At 42.9% G+C, this 19717-nt stretch overlaps 1 protein-coding gene across 3 annotated transcripts in view; it reads left to right on the forward strand.

The window, feature by feature from the left end:
- The window catches only part of LOC140212742 (uncharacterized), an 87374-nt gene that overhangs the window by 47733 nt on the left and 19924 nt on the right, over nt 1-19717 (forward strand). Inside the window, exon 4 of one of the 3 annotated variants that reach the window (XM_072283887.1) lies at nt 3410-3634. The exons of the other annotated variants lie outside the window; for them this stretch is intronic. Within the exon in view, the coding sequence (XP_072139988.1) occupies nt 3410-3576 (167 nt within the window). The 3' untranslated portion in view covers nt 3577-3634. Of the gene's footprint in view, nt 1-3409; nt 3635-19717 lie in introns of those variants that run through there. 3 annotated transcript variants of the gene reach the window in all.

Below are 19717 nucleotides of genomic sequence, written 5' to 3' on the forward strand. Positions count from 1 at the left end.
GATTTTAGCACATTCCATGCCTTCTTGGTATCAGCATTTCTGCAGGGATGTATCCAGTAGTGGTGTAAGGTCTTGCTCTGTGGCTTAGAGGAAAATCTGAATTACACCTTGCTTCCTTAAACTTGTGCACATTTCCCTCAGCTTCTCTCTTTGGGGCGAGATGGTAAGGAGGTGTAAAGTAATCTCTGATATCATCTTGGACAAACTGAAAGTGTGGATCATTTGTCTCATACAATCTCCTCAGGAAAACCAAGCATCATGACAGTGGGTCTCAGTTCTTTTACATAAGTGGGGCATGCACCCCGTTGTGATTGGCTGCCTGCCCACCAACACCAGCATGTTCTCTGCACCTTCTTTCGTGATAGTCCTGATGGATGCACACTGCCTTTGTTGCAGCCTTGCCAGATATGCACTTGCTGATTTTCAGATCCTTTTGTTTGCTGAGCTGATGCACACCAACAATGGCCATTGTTTTTTGTTTACCCCCAACTCCTAACTGGAGATATCACTGCACAGTGTTTCAGTGTACAGCTGGTGTTGTGGTGCACAAGAAGAGACTAATCCATTGAGACTCCTGTTGCAGTAGTCTCATCTTCTTTGCTGTGTCCTCCCCAATGTTATGACTCACACATCTTTGATATTGATGCTGGGTAATAATCATAAGATATTGTGGCAGAATTAGGCTATGTAGCCAATTGAGTTTGCCCTGACATTTGCCTATGGCTCAGTTCTTTTTCAACCCAATTCTCCTGCCTTTTCCCTTAATGTCCAGACCAATCAAGAACTGATTAATCTCTGCCATAAATACACCCTGTGACTTGGCATCTTGACTTTAACAGTGACATGAAGCGAATGAGTGAAGCTGAGGAAGTTGTTCAGTGCAAGAATGAATTCAGTGAGAGGAATGGGTGAAGGTGAGCTAGTTGGGCCTGCAATGAAGCAAGAAGTGATGAACCCTGCAAACTTCCCGGTGTGGAATAGGTGTGTAGAGGGCTTATAGAGCCAGTTTGGACCAGGAAATAGGGAGCTGTCAAGGCCCATATCTTCTGCATGGGCACCTTGTTGCCTTCAGGACTTAATACTGATTTCAGCTATTTTAGATAATTTATTTTCTTTGTTTATAATAGAATTAGATAATTCTGCTGTGAGGAAGCAGAGTGGTTCCGCTGGTACTGCCACTACTTCACAGCTCCAGTGACCCAGGTTAGTCCTGGCATTGAGTTTGCACCCTCTCCTGAGACTGCACTTGTTTTCGCCCACATCCCAAAGTCATTAAGTGCCATCCTCGTAATCTATTTTAAGATTAATCTAATGCTTCCCCTCCTACACAGTCCTCACTTTTTCTAACATCCATGTACCTTTCCAAGAGTTTCCTAAATATCCCTAATGTATCTGCCTCTACCACCTCCTCTGGCAGGGCATTCCGCGCACACAACCCTTTCTGTGTAAAAAACTTACTCAGAGTCCTGTAGCATCTTCCCCTTAATGGCTCAAATAACTAATGCTGTAAGAAAGTTAGTGTCCAAATAAAGCCTCTTGAGGATGCTGAATATTGCATAGATTTGACTTTCTTCTTTTCACATTTAACTATGAAAATGCACGAGGCAGATCTAACATGGCAAAAAACATCAGATTCTCACCAGAGTTCCAGTTCAGCCTGCTTCTGCATGTTGCAAAATTTTTGTGCAGTGTACATTTCAAGTTCAAGTTTAATTGTCATTCATCCATACATTGAATAAAGCCAAAGGAACGGCGTTACTCCAGGGCCAGGTGCCTGTAAAAAGTACCCACCCCCTTTGGAAGTTTTCATGTTGTATTGTTTTACAGCATTGAATCACAATGGATTTAATTTGGCTTTTCTCACATGGATCAACAGAAAAAAATTCTTTCGTGTCAAAGTGAAAACAGATTTCTACAAAGTGATCTTAATTAAGTACAGATATAAAAACACAAAATAATTGATTGCATAAGTATTCACCTCCTTCAAGTCAGTATTTAGTAGATACACCTTTGGTAGCAATTACAGCCTTGAGTCTGTGTGGATAGGTCTCTATCAGCTTTGCACATTTGGACATTGCAATTTTCCCCCATTTCTCTTTACAAAACTGCTCAAGCTGCTGCAGTGAAGTATCCCCACAGCATGATGCAGCCACCATGCTTCACGGTAGGGATGGTGTGTTTTTGATGATGTGCGGTCTTTAGTCTGATGGCCAAAATGCCCAATTTTGGTTTAATCAGTCCATGGAGCTTTCTTCCAACTGACTTCAGAGTCCCTCACATGCTTCTGGCACACTCTAGCCGAGATTTCATGTGAGATTTTTCAGCTTTGTCCTTCTCTTTGCCATTCTCCCATAAAGCTGAGACTGGTGTAGCACCTGGGCAACAGTCGTTGTATGCACAGTCTCTCCCACCTCAGCCATTGAAGCTTGTAACTTCTCCAGAGGTGTCATATGTCTCTTGGTGGTCTCTCTCAGTAGACCCCATCTTGCACAGTCACTCAGTTTTTGAGGACAGCCTGCTCTAGGCAGATTTACAGCTGTGCCATATTCTTTCCATTTCTTGATGATTGACTTAACTGTGCTCCAAGAGATATTCAGTGACTTGGAAATGTTCTTGTATCTGTCTCCTGACTTGTGCTTTTTACGGAGTTGCTTGGAGTGTTCTTTTGTCTTCATGGTGTAGTTTTTGCCAGGATACTGACTCACCAGCAGTTGGACCTTCCAGATACAGGTGTACTTTTACTACTATCAATTGAAACACTTTAGCTGCATATAGGTCTCCAAAAGCAGATTTCCATTTAACCAATTATGCGACTTCTAAAACCAATAGGCTGCACCAGTGATGATATGGTGTATCATATTAAAGAGGGTGAATACTTATGTAATCAATTATTTTGTGTTTTATAATTGTAATTATTTTAAATCACTTTGTAAGGATTTGTTTTTACTTTGACACAAAGGTCTTTTTTTCTGTTGATCAGTGTCAAAAAAGGCCAAATTAAATCCACTGTGATTCAATGTTGTAAAATAGTAAAACATAGAAACTTCCAAGGAGGGTCAATACTTTTTATAGGACTGTATGTTTATTCCAGGACAGGAAAGACCTACATGAAATCCATGAGGATTTCGATATTTGAGATAAATGTTTCCCCGAACAACTGATGTCAAGATTAAGGAAGGCATTCTTGTTGGTCCACAAAACAAACAGGTCATTAGTGACAGGCAATTGGAAGAACCTCTAGTGGGACTGGAGAAAATCAGATGGAAGGCATTCAAGAATGTTGTTGAAAATTTTCTTGCCACCTACAGAGCACTAAACTACGTGCCACTGGTTGACAACATGCTTCAAGCACACCAAACCATGGAGTGAAACATGTCACTAAAGATTAAATTTCTGCATTCCTATTTAGACCTCTTCCCTGCAAATCTTGGCGCTGTCAGTGACAAGCATGCCGAAAGCTTTCACCAAGATATTGCGGTCATGGAGAAACGGTATCAGGGCAACTGGAATCCATCAATGCTGGCTGATTATTGTTGGATGCTTAAGCGAGAAGCCTCAGACACTGAGTACAAATAAAAATCATTAACAAAATACTTTTAGCTTAGTTGAACTGTTGCAAAATGTCAGCACCATTATGCAGTTAAAATATTCAATAAAAGTTGATTTCTTTTTTCTCCAAATTCCTATGTGATACAAGTAGTCTGTAATTATATTTCTGTTCAGCTTCAAGTGGTCTATCAAAGACAAAAAAAAAATCTGCGGAAGCAACACTTTTGAAAAAATTTGTTGTCCAGTGTTATCAAAGTACATACCAAGTCACCATACACAACTCTGAGATTTTTCTTGTGGGCATTCACAGACAATGAAAAGAATCTCAATAGAATCGATGAACAACTGTACAAGATGGACGAACAACCAATATGCAAAAGACAACAAACTACAAATACAAAAAAGAAAAAAAACCAAAATAACAATAGTAAATAAATAAGTAATATATATTGAGAGCCTAAGTTGTAGAGTCCTTCAAAGTGAGTCTATAGGTTGTGAAATCAGTTCAGTGTTGGGGTGAGTGAAGTTATGCCTTGCCTTGACGTAGTAGTAGTAGTAGAAGTTATCCCAGATGGTACCAACTGTTTGTGAACCTGGTGGTGTGGGTCCTGAGGCTCCTGAACCTCCTTCTCGATGGCAGCAGCAAGAAGAAAGCATGGTCTGGATGGTGGGGGTTCCTGATGATGGATGCTGCTTCCCTGTGGCAACGTTCCATGTAGATGTTGGGTAGGCCTTTACCTGTGATGGACTGGGCCGTATCCATTGCTTTTTGTTGGATTTTCTGTTCAAGGACCTTGGTGTTTCTATACCAGACCATGATGAAACTAGTCAATATAATCTCCACTGCGCATCTACAGTATAGAAGTTTGTCAAAGTTTTCGATGACATGCTGAATCTTTGCAAACTTCTAAGAAGGTAGAGGTACTGCCTTGCCTTCTCTGTAATGGCACTTATGTGCTGCTTGACCCAGGACAGATCCTCTGAAGTGATAATGCCAAGGAATTTAAGTTACTGGCCTTCTCTACCTTTGATTCCTCATTGTGGACTGGCTCATGGACCTCCAGTTTCCTCCTCCTGAAGTCTCCAGCTCTTTGGTTTTGCTGCCATTGAGTGAGAGATCGGTGTTGTTGCACCTTCAGTCAGATTTTCAATCTCCCTCCTAAATGCTGATTACTCACCACCTTTGATTCAGCCTACAACAATGGTGTTGTCAGCAAACTTAAATATGGCATTGGAGATGTGCTTAGCCACACAGACATAAGCATAAAACAAGTGTGCTGATGGTAATTAATAGAAACATAGAAAACCTACAGCACAATACAGGCCCTTTGGCCCACAAAGCTGTGCAAACATGTACTTACTTTAGAAATCACCTCTGGTTACCCATAGCCTCTATTTTTCTCAGCTCCATGTACCTGTCCAGGAGTTTCTTGAAAGACCCTATTGTATCCGCCTCCACCACTGCCACCGGCAGCCCGTTCCACACACTCACCACTCTCTGCGTAAAAAACTTGCCCCTGACATCTCCTCTGTACCTACTTCCAAGCACCTTAAAACTGTGCCCTCTCGTGTTAGCCATTTCAGCCCTGGGAAAAAGCCTCTGACGATCCACACGATCAATGCCTCTCATCATCTTATACACGGAGGAGATGTTGCCAATCTGAACTGACTGGGGTCTGCAAGTGAGGAATTCTTGTTACAGTCGTTGTCTTTGCCGTTTCAATTTGTCCAATATTTGCACTAATACTGCATCAGGTACTGACAGAAACTCCTGAAGAAGGGTCTCAGCCCAAAACATCAACTGTTTATTTCCCTCCATAGACGCTGCCTGACCTGCTGAGTTCCTCCAGCATTTTGTGTGTGTTGCTCAAGATTTCCAGCGTCTGCAGAATCTCTTGTGTTTTTGACCGAGATTCTGGTGTTTTTAGAAGCCGTCTCCATTGCTATTTACATACATGCTCAAACATTAAATCGTATGCATTCAATAAATTAGGTTGAAATTGCTCAACTGTTAAACTGCACACAAACCTATCTCACAGCACTTGGTGGAGAAGGACGTGGAAATTCAAGGTCATGACAAATTCTTCAATATCACTATACGATCTCAGGTTTTTGGTCATGAATTTTTAACTTTCAACAATGTCTGAAGAGGCTGTGTTAAAGTGATTCTACAATCTCTACCAACTCATTAAATATGTTTCATCTTGCTTGGCACTAGGAGGTCTCCCAGGGAGGCATACCTTTACTACCCTACCCTACTCTATTTGAGAATACCCTCTGTCAGGAAATGCAGAGGAAGCTTGACCCAAAAGCAGAGCAGCAGAGATAATTTAGCAATGAATGATAACTTTAATAACAGACTGCAAAAATAATAAGCCACAAAGGGCAACAAAACAAGAGAGAGCAGGTAATAATCACCACAGGCAACAAGATAACTGAAGACTAGGAGCAACTGCTTGAGGCTGGCTGAACCAGGACCGCGGCTGAAAGGCAGGTTTAAATAGGCTGCAAGTGATGGGTTAGAAATGAGTGGCAACTTCTAACTCCTGTAGCTGGGTGGAGACTGGGAGGTGCCTGCCTGGGCAGGGCTGACACCCTACTATGATTTCTCAGATGGTTTTATTTTGAACAAACCTCAACTTCAATGGTGTTGTTCACCCTGCAAAATACCTCCACCCAATTTTACAGACTTTGAGAGAAACAGCAGGGAAATAGATCCTTTAGCCCATTGGGTTCATGCCAGCCATTAACAGCCCATTTACAGTAATCGTACATAAATTCCATTTTGTATTTCCCCTCACATTTTCATCAACTCCTACCACTTGTCTACACAGCAGGCCAATTTACAGTGAACCTGTTAACATACCAACCTGCACATATAATGGGTGGGGGGGGGGGAGGATGTCAGAGGATGTTCTTTACACAGGGAGTGATAGGTGTGTGGAATGCTTGCTAGAGGCAGATCCATTAGGGGCATGAACGAAACTCTTAGATAGGCACATGGATGATAGATAAATGGAGGGTTATTTAGGAGGGAATGGTTGGATTGATCCTAGAGTAAGTTAAAAGGGCCTGTACTGTGCTTTAATACTCTATGTTCAACATAACATCCCAAATCCTGCACTCTGCCCAGATTTTTGAAATCTAGTGTGCCAAAAGCTCTCTTTACAGCCCTATCTACCTGAGCTTTGAAATACTCATTATTTTAAAGATTTTCTATTATATCATTCTTGATTATGTTTGAAATCTCCACCAGTTCTTCCTCCAGTTCATAATTGATCCCAAAGAAATACATAAACACTTAAGATGTAAATCAAACTGTATGTATGTTCTTGATGCCTATCTGCCATCAATGACATATATACAGAAAGGTATCGGAAAAGGACCAATAACGTCATGAAGGAACCCACCCACCCTGCTCATGGATTGTTTGTCCCACTCTCATCAGGGAGGAGGCTACGTAGTGTCCACACCAGGACCACCGGACTCAGAAACAGTTACTTTTTTGAAACAGTAAAGTGGATCAACACCTCCACCCACTAACCCACCCCTCCACATCCCCAACCACCACTACTTTATGATTTCTTGTCAGGGTCACCTTGTGTACAGATACTCCTGTGCCTATCATCATGCGATCAATCTATATATACAAGTTATCTTATGTATCTATATTTATTGTGTTTTATTATTATTATTGTGCATTTTATCTTACTGTGTTGTTTTTTTGTGCTGCATCAGACCCAGAGTAACAATTATTGCATTCTCCTTTACACTTGTGTACTGAAAGGGACATTAAACAGTCTTGAGTCTTGAGTCTTCTTGAATCTAGAGAGATATTGTGTACAGGTTGGCATAATTATGCACACAAAGTTCCCTTAGAAATATCTTTGCTTCTCTAACTTTGATCTTCTTCTTTCCTATACATTTATTCATTCCCATCACCAGTTCTGAGTCTTTAGTCTCAAACTCCTGACAACTGCAATTCTCCTACCTTTGACTATCTTCACCTTTCTCATCCCTTTATGATGATCCTTCAGTTCTAGTGCCTCAAGATCTAGCAATACAACATAATGGGTCTGATCACAAACAAGAGGATATCTGCAGGTGCTTCAAATCCAGAGCAACTCGCATAAAATGCTGGAGGAACTCAGCAGGTCAGGAAGCATCTATGGAAAAGAGTAAACAGTCGATGTTTCGGGGCAAGACCCTTCATCTCCTGTGTGTGATAATGGGTCTGACATCAATTTTATTTTGAAAATGCTCCTATGAAGCGGCTGTTAATATTCATTGTTGCTGAGTTAAAGTGACTATATAAATGCTGTCTCACCTGCTGAGTTCCTCCAGCATTGTGTTGCTCTTTTCACAAAATCTGCTTCAAGCATTAACTTGAAATGGCAACTCTGAGTCTGTCTGAGTATTTCCAGGATTTTCTTGGACCATAAGATGTAAGATGTAAGAGTGGAGTTAGGCTATTTGGCCCATTGTGTCTGCTCCCTCGTTCCATCATGACTGATTTATTATCCCTCTCAATCCCATTCTCCTGCCTTCTCCCTGTAACCTTTGACACCTTTACTAATCAAGAGCCTATCAATCTCCGTTTTAAATACACCCAGTGACTTGGCCTCCACAGCTGTCTGTGGCAATGAATTCCACAGATCCACTACCTTCTGGCTAAAGAAATTCCTCCTTATCTCTGTTCTAAATGGACATCCCTCTATTCTGAGGCTGTGCCCTCTGATCCTATGCTCCCCCACTAAAGGAAATATTCTCTCCACATTATCTCTATCTAGGCCTTTCAATATTCAATAGGTTTCAATGGGATCCTCCTTATTCTTCTCAACTGCAGTGAGTATAGACCCAGAGCCATCAAATGCTTCTCATACATTAGCCCTTTCATTCGTAGAATCATTCTTGTGAACTTCCTCAGGACCCTCTCTAATGTCAACACATTTTCTTGGAAAAGGGGCCCAAAACTGCTCACAGTACTCAAAGTGCAGTCTAATCAATTTTTTTTTCAAATGAATGCTAACATTGCATTTGCCTTCCTCACTACCAACTCAACCTGCAAGTGAACCTTTAGGGAATCCTGCATGAAGACTTCAAAGTCCCTTTGCACCTCAGAATTTTGAATATTCTTCCAAAGTGCATGAACAGACACCTCCCTACACTATATTCTATCTGTCACTTCTTTGCCCATTCCCCCAATCGAAGTCTTTCTGCAGACTTTCTGCTTCCTCAAGACCACCTGCCCCTCCATTTATCTTTGTATCGTCCACAAACTTGTTTTTATTTTTTCTTGCTTTTATTCCAGGTTAGAATGTGTTGGTCTTGGGTTGTTGATACACTTCAGAAGCACATTGAAAAGTGGTTAATATAAGAAAGGGGGAATGCAAACAGTGGAGAGTTGGATTAGACTGCATAATTTATGCTTAATCCTTCTGGAATTGTCTCTGAATATGCAAACAAATCAAAATCCCACCAATGGAGATCAAACTGGCACTTGACCCCATTTCAACTGCATTATTAAAACCAGCTCCTTGATACAGCATGGCTTCAAGAATCTGCCAAGCCTCAATTTCCTAATCTACCCCAACAGGAAATTAAAACAAATACACAACTTCTACAGAATCAGAAAGATAAATGCTTAAAATTCATAATTTACTGTGATTGTTTTGACTGTTAGAAACAAAAATGATATTGCTGCTGGATATTATATCATTCAGATGTGATAAAGCGGTAACAGACATTCTTGGGTTTAGAATTCATGGTTACATAAGGCAATGCAAGATATCCTTGCTTTTTAAATGATAGAATTAGCTCATTACTGTAAAAAAATGAGTTTTGAAAATGAAATTCCACCTCAGGGGCCAATATCACATTTTTTTAATTTTATGGCAAGCAAAGCATTTTGGAAAATGAGCACTAGCAGCAATGAGGAGAAGCATGCAGATCAAGCATTAAGGATGAACTGATTGGTGGTCGTTTATAAACTGTTGTTTTGAAGATGCTCATTTGCCTGCGTAATTCTGAAACTGCCATTGTGACATACAGTAATGAAAAAAAGTCCCTTTTCTTCACAAAACCATGTTCTAGTGAGCATATTATAATAGTCTCCATACTCCAGCAACCATACATAGTGAAATAGATTTTTGGAAGTTTTTCTGCAGTTGGTAGATTCAGTGACTGTGGCTGCTGACTGACTGTGTGCAGTATGCATGCTCTCCCTGAGACTGCATGGGTTTGCGCTCCCTCCACATCCCAAAGATAATGCCGGTTGGCAGGCCAATTGGCCACTGTAAGTTCCTTCTGGGGTGTAGGTGAGTGGTGGAATCTGGGGGTGGGGAGGAGCTGATGAGAATATGGATAGATATTAAAAATTGGGATTAATATAGATTAATGTAAGTGGATAGTCTGTGAGGGCCGAGAAGGCCGATAGGCCTGTGTTCATGCTGTATATCCCCATGCCTCTTTGATTGACTCTCCCAACACCTTGCTTCTCTGTCGTTCTTCGATCAAGTTGAGTGTGAGCTGATCAAGTTGCCTCCATACTGCCTTATACCATCCTAGGAAACTTGTGGATGGGAGATTTGGCTCTTTTCTTGCCTTCCTCCCTGTGGGTTGAAAGGATTCTGTTGTGTCAGACTCAGATTCATTTATTTATTACATTTGTCAGAACATACACTGCAATACATTGTTTGTGTTAAGACCACAAGACATAGGACTAGACATAAACTATTCGGCCCATCAAGTCTGCTCCACCATTCTATCATGGCTGATTTATTATCCCTCTCAACCCCATTCTTCTGCTTTCTCCTCATAATCTTTGTTGCCCTGACTAACCAAGAATCTATCAAACTCTGCTTTAAATGAATTCCACAGATTGACCACCCTCTAGTAAATTAAATACCTTCTCAGTTCTGTTCTAAATGGACATCTCTCTATTTCCTCTATTCTGAGGCTGTGCCCTCTGGTTCCAGACACAGCCAGTAGAGGAAATGTCCTTTCCCCATCCATGCTTGTTATGTTTTGTAACTTCTAATTCAGAGGAAGACATGGGAGTAGGAATTACAGGTCTAACTTCAAGGTTACCTAAAGCGAGACTGAGTCATGTCATCTGCAGAAATTCTCTGATGACTCAGCAATAGTTGGATGTATAAAGGGAGGACAGGAGGATGAATACAGGGCCCTGGTGGAGGACTTTGTCGAATAGTGCAAGCTGAATCATCTGCAGCTGATCATCAGTAAGACAAAGGAGATGGTGATGGACTTTGGGAAGACTAATCCTGCACAGTTCCCTGGTACTGGTGATGGTGAGAATGTGGATGTGATGGGGACCTACAAGTACCTGGGGGTGTACCTGGATGACAGTGGAGCACGGACACAGAGGCTGTGTACAAGAAGGGCCAGAGTCACCTCTACTTCCTGAGGAGACTGAGGTCCTTTGGAGTATGCAGGCCTCTCCTGCACATCTGTTCTATCAGTCTGTTGTCGCCAGTACAGTCTTCTATGCAGTGGTGTGCTGGGACAATGGTATCAACACGGGTGATGCCAACAGGCTCAATAAACTGATTAGAAAGGCCAGCATGCCAATTAGGGAGTCAAATTGGACACACTGGAGGCCGTGGTAAAACAAAGGACCCTACGGAAAATCCTGGCAATTCTGGACAATGTTTCTCACTCTCTGCATGCCACCTTGGCTGAACAGAGGAGCACTTTTAGTAATAGACTAAGGCAACTGCACTGCTCCAAAGAGAGCTATCTGAGGTCATTCTTACCCTCGGCCATTAGGCTCTATAATGAGTCAACCTGTAGCCAGGGAAGTGATGTCCCCCTCGTTAGATTGTTTGAGGTAACTTTTTTTTTATTTTTTCTATTTCTCTTCTAATACTTATATTTGCTATATAATATAACTACTATAAACAGACATCCACAGCATTGAGTTATAGAAAAGTACAGCACAGAAACAGGCCCCTTGGTCCATCCAGTCCATGCCAAACCATTTATACTGCCGACTCCCATTGACCTGCACCGGGATCAAAGCCTTCCAGACCTCTACTATCCATGTGCCTATCCAAAAACTTCTCTTCAATGTTGAAATCACGTTCGCATGCACCACTTGTGCTGGCAGCTTGTTCCACACTCTCACCACCCCCTGAGTAAAGATGTTTCTGCTCATGTTCCCCTTACATTTTCACCTTTCACCCTTAAGCCGGGAAGCCACCCAACCTCAGTGGAAAAATCCTCCTTGCATTTACTGTATCTAGACTCCTCATAATTTTGTACACCTCTATCAGATCTCCTCTCAATCTCCTATGTTCCAAGGTCCTAATAATAAAGTCCTAATCTATTCAAATCTTTCCTTACAACTCAGGTCCTCCAGACCTGGCAACATCCTTGTAAATTTTCTCTGTCCTCTTTCAATATTATTTACATCTTTCCTGTAGGTAGGTGACCAAAACTGCAAATTAGGCCTCACCAATGTCTTATACAACTTTAATGTAACATCCCATCTCCTGTACTCAATACTTGGATTTATGAAGGCCAATGTACCAAAAGCTTTCTATTTCCCTGCAACACACACAAAATGCTGGAGGAACTCAGCAAGCCAAACAGCATCTATGGAAAAGAGTATAGTAGATGTTTTGGGCTGAGACCCTTCAGCATGACTTTCTATCTCCCTGTCTCTTATCTTGTTAATGTGTGGCACCTTGTCAAAGGCCTTCTGAAAATCTAAGTCAACAACATCCACTGACTTGCCTTTTGTCCATCCTGCCTGTTATTTCCTCAAAGAATTCCAACAGATTTGTCAGGCAAGATTTCCCTTAAGGAAACTATGCTGACTTTGGCCTATTTTATCATGTGCCTCCAAGTACCCCGAAACCTCATCCTTAATAATGGACTCCAACATGTTCTCAACCACTGAAGTCAAGCTAATTGGCCTATAATTTCCTTTCTTCTACCTCCATCCCTTCCCAAAGATTGGAGTGATATTTGCAGTTTTCCTGTTCTCCAGAACAATTCCAAATTCTAGTGATTCCTGAAAGATCATTATTAATGCCTCCACAATCTCTTCAGCCACCTCTTTCAGAACCCTGGGGTGTACACCATCTGGTCCAGGTGACTTACCTACCTTCATGATCTAGTGCTTTCCTGGCATATATGATGAATAAACTTTTTTTAGGCTTCCGGCCAGGTACAGGTATCGTTTTTAACTGATGCTTCAAGGACAGACTCTGCCATCTTCATCAGGGATGACGCCTGGGCATGTCTAGTCCGGTGGTATTTATACTCCCGTTGCATGCCCCTCATGATTGGTTAGTCTTCATCCAGTCAGGTTTCCCTTGATTGTTCACAATCAAATTCCAGTTCTTATGTAGATCGAGACCTTCGTTTTTCTTTTCCTTTAGTTTTATTTCAATGGCTTCCTTCACCAGGCGCTCCCAAAAGCCTTTGGAATGGTACAGTAGTTTTGTGCCATCAAGATCAATCAGCGAATGCAATGTTCTGCTTCTGCTGATTTCTCTGGACAACCCAAACGGATACACCTCCTGTGCTCCTTTTTGCTGGTTTCCACCGTGCATCCCATCTGGCCGATATACACTGCTCCACATTCACAGGGAATCCTGTAAAAGCCAGCCATCCTGAGTCCCAGTCCATCTTTGACCTGCATAAGCTGTAATTTGAGCTTTCTTGAAGGTTTGTGGATGGTAAAAATCCTGTATTTCTTCAGAATCCTGGCAATCCTTTCAAGAACCATGGAAATATAGGGAAGACAAGCAGAAAACGACGGTTTCCTCCTCATTGTTAGGTTTTCTTTAGGGACCGCCTAGTGAAGGAAGCCATTGAAATAAAAAGTTTCCTGTTGGCATCATCCCTGATGAAGATGGCAGAGTTTGTAATCAAAACATACCTGTACCTGGCTGGAACCCTGAGAAAAGTTTATTTTATCAATCTTTGGCTTCCCAAGCACCTTCTCCCTAGTAATAGCAACTACACTCACTTCTACCCCCTGACTCTCTTGAATTTCTGGCACACTGCTTCCACAGTGAAGACTGATGTAAGATACTTATTCAGTTCAGCCATTTCTTTGTCTCCCATTACTACTATCCATTTTCTAGCGGTCCAATATCTACTCTCACCTCTCTTATATGGTCTTACTCTCTAAGGGTATTTCACATTTAAAGATGTCTTGGGGGCATTATGTATTCCACTACAATAGTCTTTGATAATGGGGCATTCCCAGAAAATATGATAATGGTTTGCATTTTGATTTCCACAATTTCTCCAGCAAACGGGGGGGGGGGGGGGGGTTACTATCATCATAAACACAAGGAAACCTGCAGATGCTGGAATTTCAAGCAACAAACATAAAAGTTGCTGGTGAGCTCAGCAGGCCAGGCAGCATCTCCAGGAAGAGGTACAGTCGACGTTTCAGGCCGAGACCCTTCGTCAGGACTAACTGAAGGAAGAGTGAGTAAGAGATTTGAAAGTGGGAGGGGGAGGGGGAGATCCAAAATGATAGGAGAAGACAGGAGGGGGAGGGATGGAGCCAAGAGCTGGACAGGTGATTGGCAAAAGGGATACGAGAGGATCATGGGACAGGAGGTCCGGGGAGAAAGAAAAAGGGAGGGGGGAAGCCCAGAGGATGGGCAAGGGGTATAGTCAGAGGAACAGAAGGAGAAAAAGGAGAGAGAGAAAAAGAATATGTGTATATAAATAAATAAATAACGGATGGGGTACGAGGAGGAGGTGGGGCATTAGTGGAAGTTTGAGAAGTCAATGTTCATGCCATCAGGTTGGAGGCTACCCAGACGGTGTTGTTCCTCCAACCTGAGTGCGGCTTCATCTTTACAGTAGAGGAGGCCGTGGATAGACATGTCAGAATGGGAATGGGATGTGGAATTAAAATGTGTGGCCACTGGGAGATCCTGCTTTCTCTGGCGGACAGAGCGTAGGTGTTCAGTGAAACGGTCTCCCAGTCTGTGTCAGGTCTCGCCAATATATAGAAGGCCACATCAGGAGCACCGGACGCAGTATATCACCCCAGCAGACTCACAGGTGAAGTGTCGCCTCACCTGGAAGGACTGTCTGGGGCCCTGAATGGTGATAAGGGAGGAAGTGTAAGGGCATGTGTAGCACTTGTTCCGCTTACACGGATAAGTGCCAGGAGGGAGATCAGTGGGGAGGGATCGGGGGGGGGGGATGAATGGACAAGGGAGTCGCGTAGGGAGCGATCCCTGTGGAAAGCGGGGGGGAGGAGGGAAAGATGTGCTTAGTGGTGGGATCCCGTTGGAGGTGGCGGAAGTTACGGAGAATTATATGTTGGACCCAGAGGCTGGTGGGGTGGTAGGTGAGGACAAGGGGAACCCTATTCCTAGTGGGGTGGCGGGAGGATGGAGTGAGAGCAGATGTACGTGAAATGGGGGAGATGCGTTTAAGAGCAGAGTTGATAGTGGAGGAAGGGAAGCCCCTTTCTTTAAAAAAGGAAGACATCTCCCTCGTCCTGGAATGAAAAGCCTCATCCTGAGAGCAGATGCGGCGGAGACGGAGGAATTGCGAGAAGGGAACAGCATTTTTCCAAGAGACAGGGTGAGAAGAGGAATAGTCCGGGTAGCTGTGAGAGTCCGTAGGCTTATAGTAGACATCAGTAGATAAACTGTCTCCAGAGATAGAGACAGAAAGATCTAGAAAGGGGAGGGAGGTGTCGGAAATGGACCAGGTAAACTTGAGGGCAGGGTGAATGTTGGAGGCAAAGTTAATGAAGTCAACGAGTTCTGCATGCGTGCAGGAAGCAGCGCCAATGCAGTCGTCGATGTAGCGAAGGAAAAGTGGGGGACAGATACCAGAATAGGCACGGAACATAGATTGTTCCACAAAGCCAACAAAAAGGCAGGCATAGCTAGGACCCATACGCGTGCCCATAGCTACACCTTTAGTTTGGAGGAAGTGGGAGGAGCCAAAGGAGAAATTATTAAGAGTAAGGACTAATTCCGCTAGACGGAGCAGAGTGGTGGTAGAGGGGAACTGATTAGGTCTGGAATCCAAAAAGAAGCGGAGAGCTTTGAGACCTTCCTGATGGGGGATGGAAGTATATAGGGACTGGACATCCATGGTGAAAATAAAGTGGTGGGGGCCAGGGAACTTAACATCATCGAAAAGTTTAAGAGCGTGAGAAGTGTCACGAACATAGGTCGGAAGGGATTGAACGGGGGGGGGGGGAGGTGTCGAGGTATGCGGAAATGAGTTCGGTGGGGCAGGAGCAAGCTGAGACAATAGGTCGGCCAGGACAGGCAGGTTTGTGGATCTTGGGTAGGAGGTAGAAACGGGAAGTGCGGGGTGTGGGAACTATAAGGTTGGTAGCAGTGGATGGGAGATCCCCTGAGCGGATAAAGTCGGTGATGGTGTGGGAGACAATGTCCTGGTGCTCCTTAGTGGGGTCATGATCGAGGGGTAAATAAGAGGAGGTATCCGTGAGTTGTCGCTGTGCCTTGGCAAGGTAGAGGTCAGTGCGCCAGACTACAACAGCACCCCCCTTATCGGCAGGTTTAATAATAAGGTTAGGATTAGTGCGGAGGGAATGGAGAGCAGAGCGCTCGGAAGGAGTGAGGTCGGAATGGGGACAAGGTGCAGTGAAGTCGAGACGGTTGATGTTCCGTCGGCAATTAGCGATAAAGAGATCCAGAGCAGGCAGAAGACCAGAGTGGGGTGTCCATGAAGAAGAGGAGGGTTGAAGATGGGAGAAGGGGTCATCGGTGGGGGTGGAAGAGTCCTTGCCGAAGAAGTAGGCTTGGAGACGGAGACGACGGAAGAAGAGTTCCGCGTCATGGCGAACACGGAACTCGCTGAGGTGTGGGTGAAGGGGGACAAAGGTGAGGCCCTTACTGAGGACAGAACGTTCTGCCTCAGAGAGTGGAAGGTCGGAGGGGATGGTAAAGACCCGGCACGGATGAGAAGTGGGATCAGAGGGGGGAGGGGGTAGGCTGGGGGTGTCAGTGGAGAGGGGAGGGTTGGGGTGAGAGGAAGATGGAGCCTCTGAGGGCTCAGGAGCTGATGATGGAATGTGAGAGAGACAGGTTTGCAGAGTGGTGGTGGGGGAAGGGGAGACGGGAGTCACAATAGCAGCACGTGAAGACCAGGCCTGGAGTTCAAGGCTGGAACCATAATGGGATTCCTGAGAGGGTGTAATAAAATATCTTTTTCCGCCCGAACTCCCTCCATTTCTGTGAACTGGTACACTTCCACATTATTGTCCACTCTTCCTCAGATATTATTATCCCTCCTTCCTCCTCCCATTTTGTTTTAATGTATGAAGTCGAATGTGTCTTAAGATTTGACAAACCCTTAAACACGCTTGAAATGATTCTACTACCGTTGTCTGAATTATATGCTTTTCTAAATAACTCTATCAGACATGCACTAGCCTTGGTTACATTTTTAACCATCCTATTAATATACCGTCGCATCTGTAAATACCGATAAGAGTCTTGTTTTTCTAATAAGTGTTTCTCTTTGAGCATTTCAAAACTGAACAGTGTTCCTTCTTTCATTATATTGCAAATAGCTGTTATTCCTTTAGCTGTCCAGTCCTTAAATCTAGCATCCAGTTTATTCAGCGTAAAATCCGAGTCATATGCACACCATTTAAGAATTGCAGTGTCTCTCTCTAGTTTATATTCCTTTATAATAGTTTTCCATATTTAAAGAGTCCATTTCACCCACAGGTTATCAATAGTATTTATGTAACTTCGTAGGTTGTTATCAGCCAAAATTGCCTGTATGGGGATGGAAAGTATCCTTTCTTCAATGTTTTTCTGTTGAGCGTCATTTGATGGGTTGCACCAGCATATCACAGCTCTCAACTGTGCTGTAAAATAATAATCTCTAAGAGAAGGTAGGCCCCATCCCCTCTTTTCCTTGGCTAATTGCAAAGTTTTGAGACGAACCCTAGGCCTTTTACCTCGCCATATATATCTTGATAGCATCTTGTTCCATTCATTGAATTGATTTTGGTTAATCTCTATTGGTAGGGTCTGAAAGAGATATAGTAGTCTGGGCAATATATTCATTTTAATAGATTCAATCCTTGAACTGAGACTAAAAAAAGGAATTAGGTTCCATCTTGTTATAGCTTCCTTAATTTTGTTTATATATAGGCTGATAATTGCATTCTGATAATTTTGCCAAATCTTTTGGCATAATGATGTCCAAGTATTTGACAGACTCTGTTTGCCATGCCCAAAGATATCTACTTCCAATTTCTCTTGGTGGGCTATAGTTATATGAAAGTAATTGGGTTTTATCTATGTTGATCTTGCATCCTGATAATTGACCATATTATTCAAAGGATTGCATGAATTTAGGTAAAGAGTATGTTGTTTGCCCTAGATAGATCAAAATGTCATCCGTGTAACAGGCCAATTTATGCTCTGTCCCTTTAATAGTAATTCCCCTGATATCTTCATTTTGTCTGGTGTATTGAGCTAATGGTTTCAGATATAATGTGAAGAGTAGCGGTGGTCATGCACAACCCTGTCTCGTGTCCCTTTCTGGGGTAAAACTATGAGATAAATATCCATTGATTTTAATCCTGGTAGTAGGATTGTTATATAGTGCCTGTATAGTTTTAATAATTGTGTCATGTAGACCAAATCTATCTAAAACTCTGTAAAGAAAATTCCAATTAACCGAATCAAATGCCTTTTCAGCGTCCACTCTTATCACTATTGCTTCAATTTCATTTTTTTAATATGATCCATAATGTGAAGTGTCCTTCGTATATTGTCTTGTGTTTGGCGTTGTTGTATAAAACCTGTCTGATCATTATGTGTCAGTGTGGGTAGAAACTCTTCTAATCGTTTGGCCATGATGGAGGTAAATATTCTATAATCCACATTAAGAACAAATATTGGTCTAAATGACCCACGTTCCATTTTATCCTTGCCTTCTTTTGGTATAGCAAACATGAGGAATTCTTCAGATGCTGGAATTTCAAGCAACACACATCAAAGTTGCTGGTGAACGCAGCAGGCCAGGCAGCATCTCTAGGAAGAGGTACAGTCGACGTTTCGGGCTGAGACCCTTCGTCAGGACTAACTGAAGGAAGAGTTAGTAAGAGATTGGAAAGTGGGAGGGGGAGGGGGAGATCCAAAATGATAGGAGAAGACAGGAAGGGGAGGGATGGAGCCAAGAGCTGGACAGGTGATTGGCAAAAGGGATATGAGAGGATCATGGGACAGGAGGTCCAGGGAGAAGGAAAGGGGTGGGGGGGGAAACCTAGAGTATGGGCAAGGGGTATAGTCAGAGGGACAGAGGGAGAAAAAGGAGAGAGAGAGAAAGAATGTGTGTATAAAAATAAATAACAGATGGGGTACGAGGGGGAGGTGGGGCATTAGCAGAAGCTTGAGACAGCTTTTGGTATAGCTGAGATTATCGCCTCCTTCCAGCTGGGTGGCATTTGTGCCTTTCTTAGAGCCCAGTTCAGTGTGGGGAGTAAAACAGGAACTAACTCATTTCTAAATTATTTATACCACTCTGCCGTATATCCATCTCTCTCCAGCATTTTGTGTGTGTTGTTCAGGATTGCTAGCATCTGCAGAATCTCTTGTGTATATTGTCTCACTACCAATGTCCCACCCTCCCCAGTCAGTACTTTGCTTTCTCCAATCACATCACCATCATTTTCACTTTGCACCTCTGTACTAGTTTAAAATCTATTATTGATTCCTCCAGCTTTTATGAGAGGTCAGCTCTGGTTAACTCGATTTCTTTCTCCACAGATGCTGCTTGACTTAAGCATTCAGAGTAATTTCTGTCTTAATTCAGCATCTCCAGTATTAAGTATTTGAATGCAAATTTTTAAAAATTAAATTGTGGCATGGTTAAAAGAGAAGACTGACCAAATAGGTTTCAATAGGTACATTTAATGTCAGAGAAATGTATACAATATACATCCTGAAATTCTTTTTCTTCGCAAACATCCACAAAAAACAAAGAATGAACGACAGTTAAATGTTAGAACCCCAAAGCACCCCCCAGCTTCCCACTCCCATGCATAAGCAGTGGCAAAGCAATGACCCCACCCCTCCTTCACCAGCAATAAAGCATCAGCACCCTCCACCGAGCATTCGAGTGTGCAGCAAAGCATCGGTAAAGACACAGACTTGCAGGA

This window comes from Mobula birostris, chromosome 20, assembly GCF_030028105.1.
Source record: "Mobula birostris isolate sMobBir1 chromosome 20, sMobBir1.hap1, whole genome shotgun sequence".
NCBI lineage: Eukaryota > Metazoa > Chordata > Chondrichthyes > Myliobatiformes > Myliobatidae > Mobula > Mobula birostris.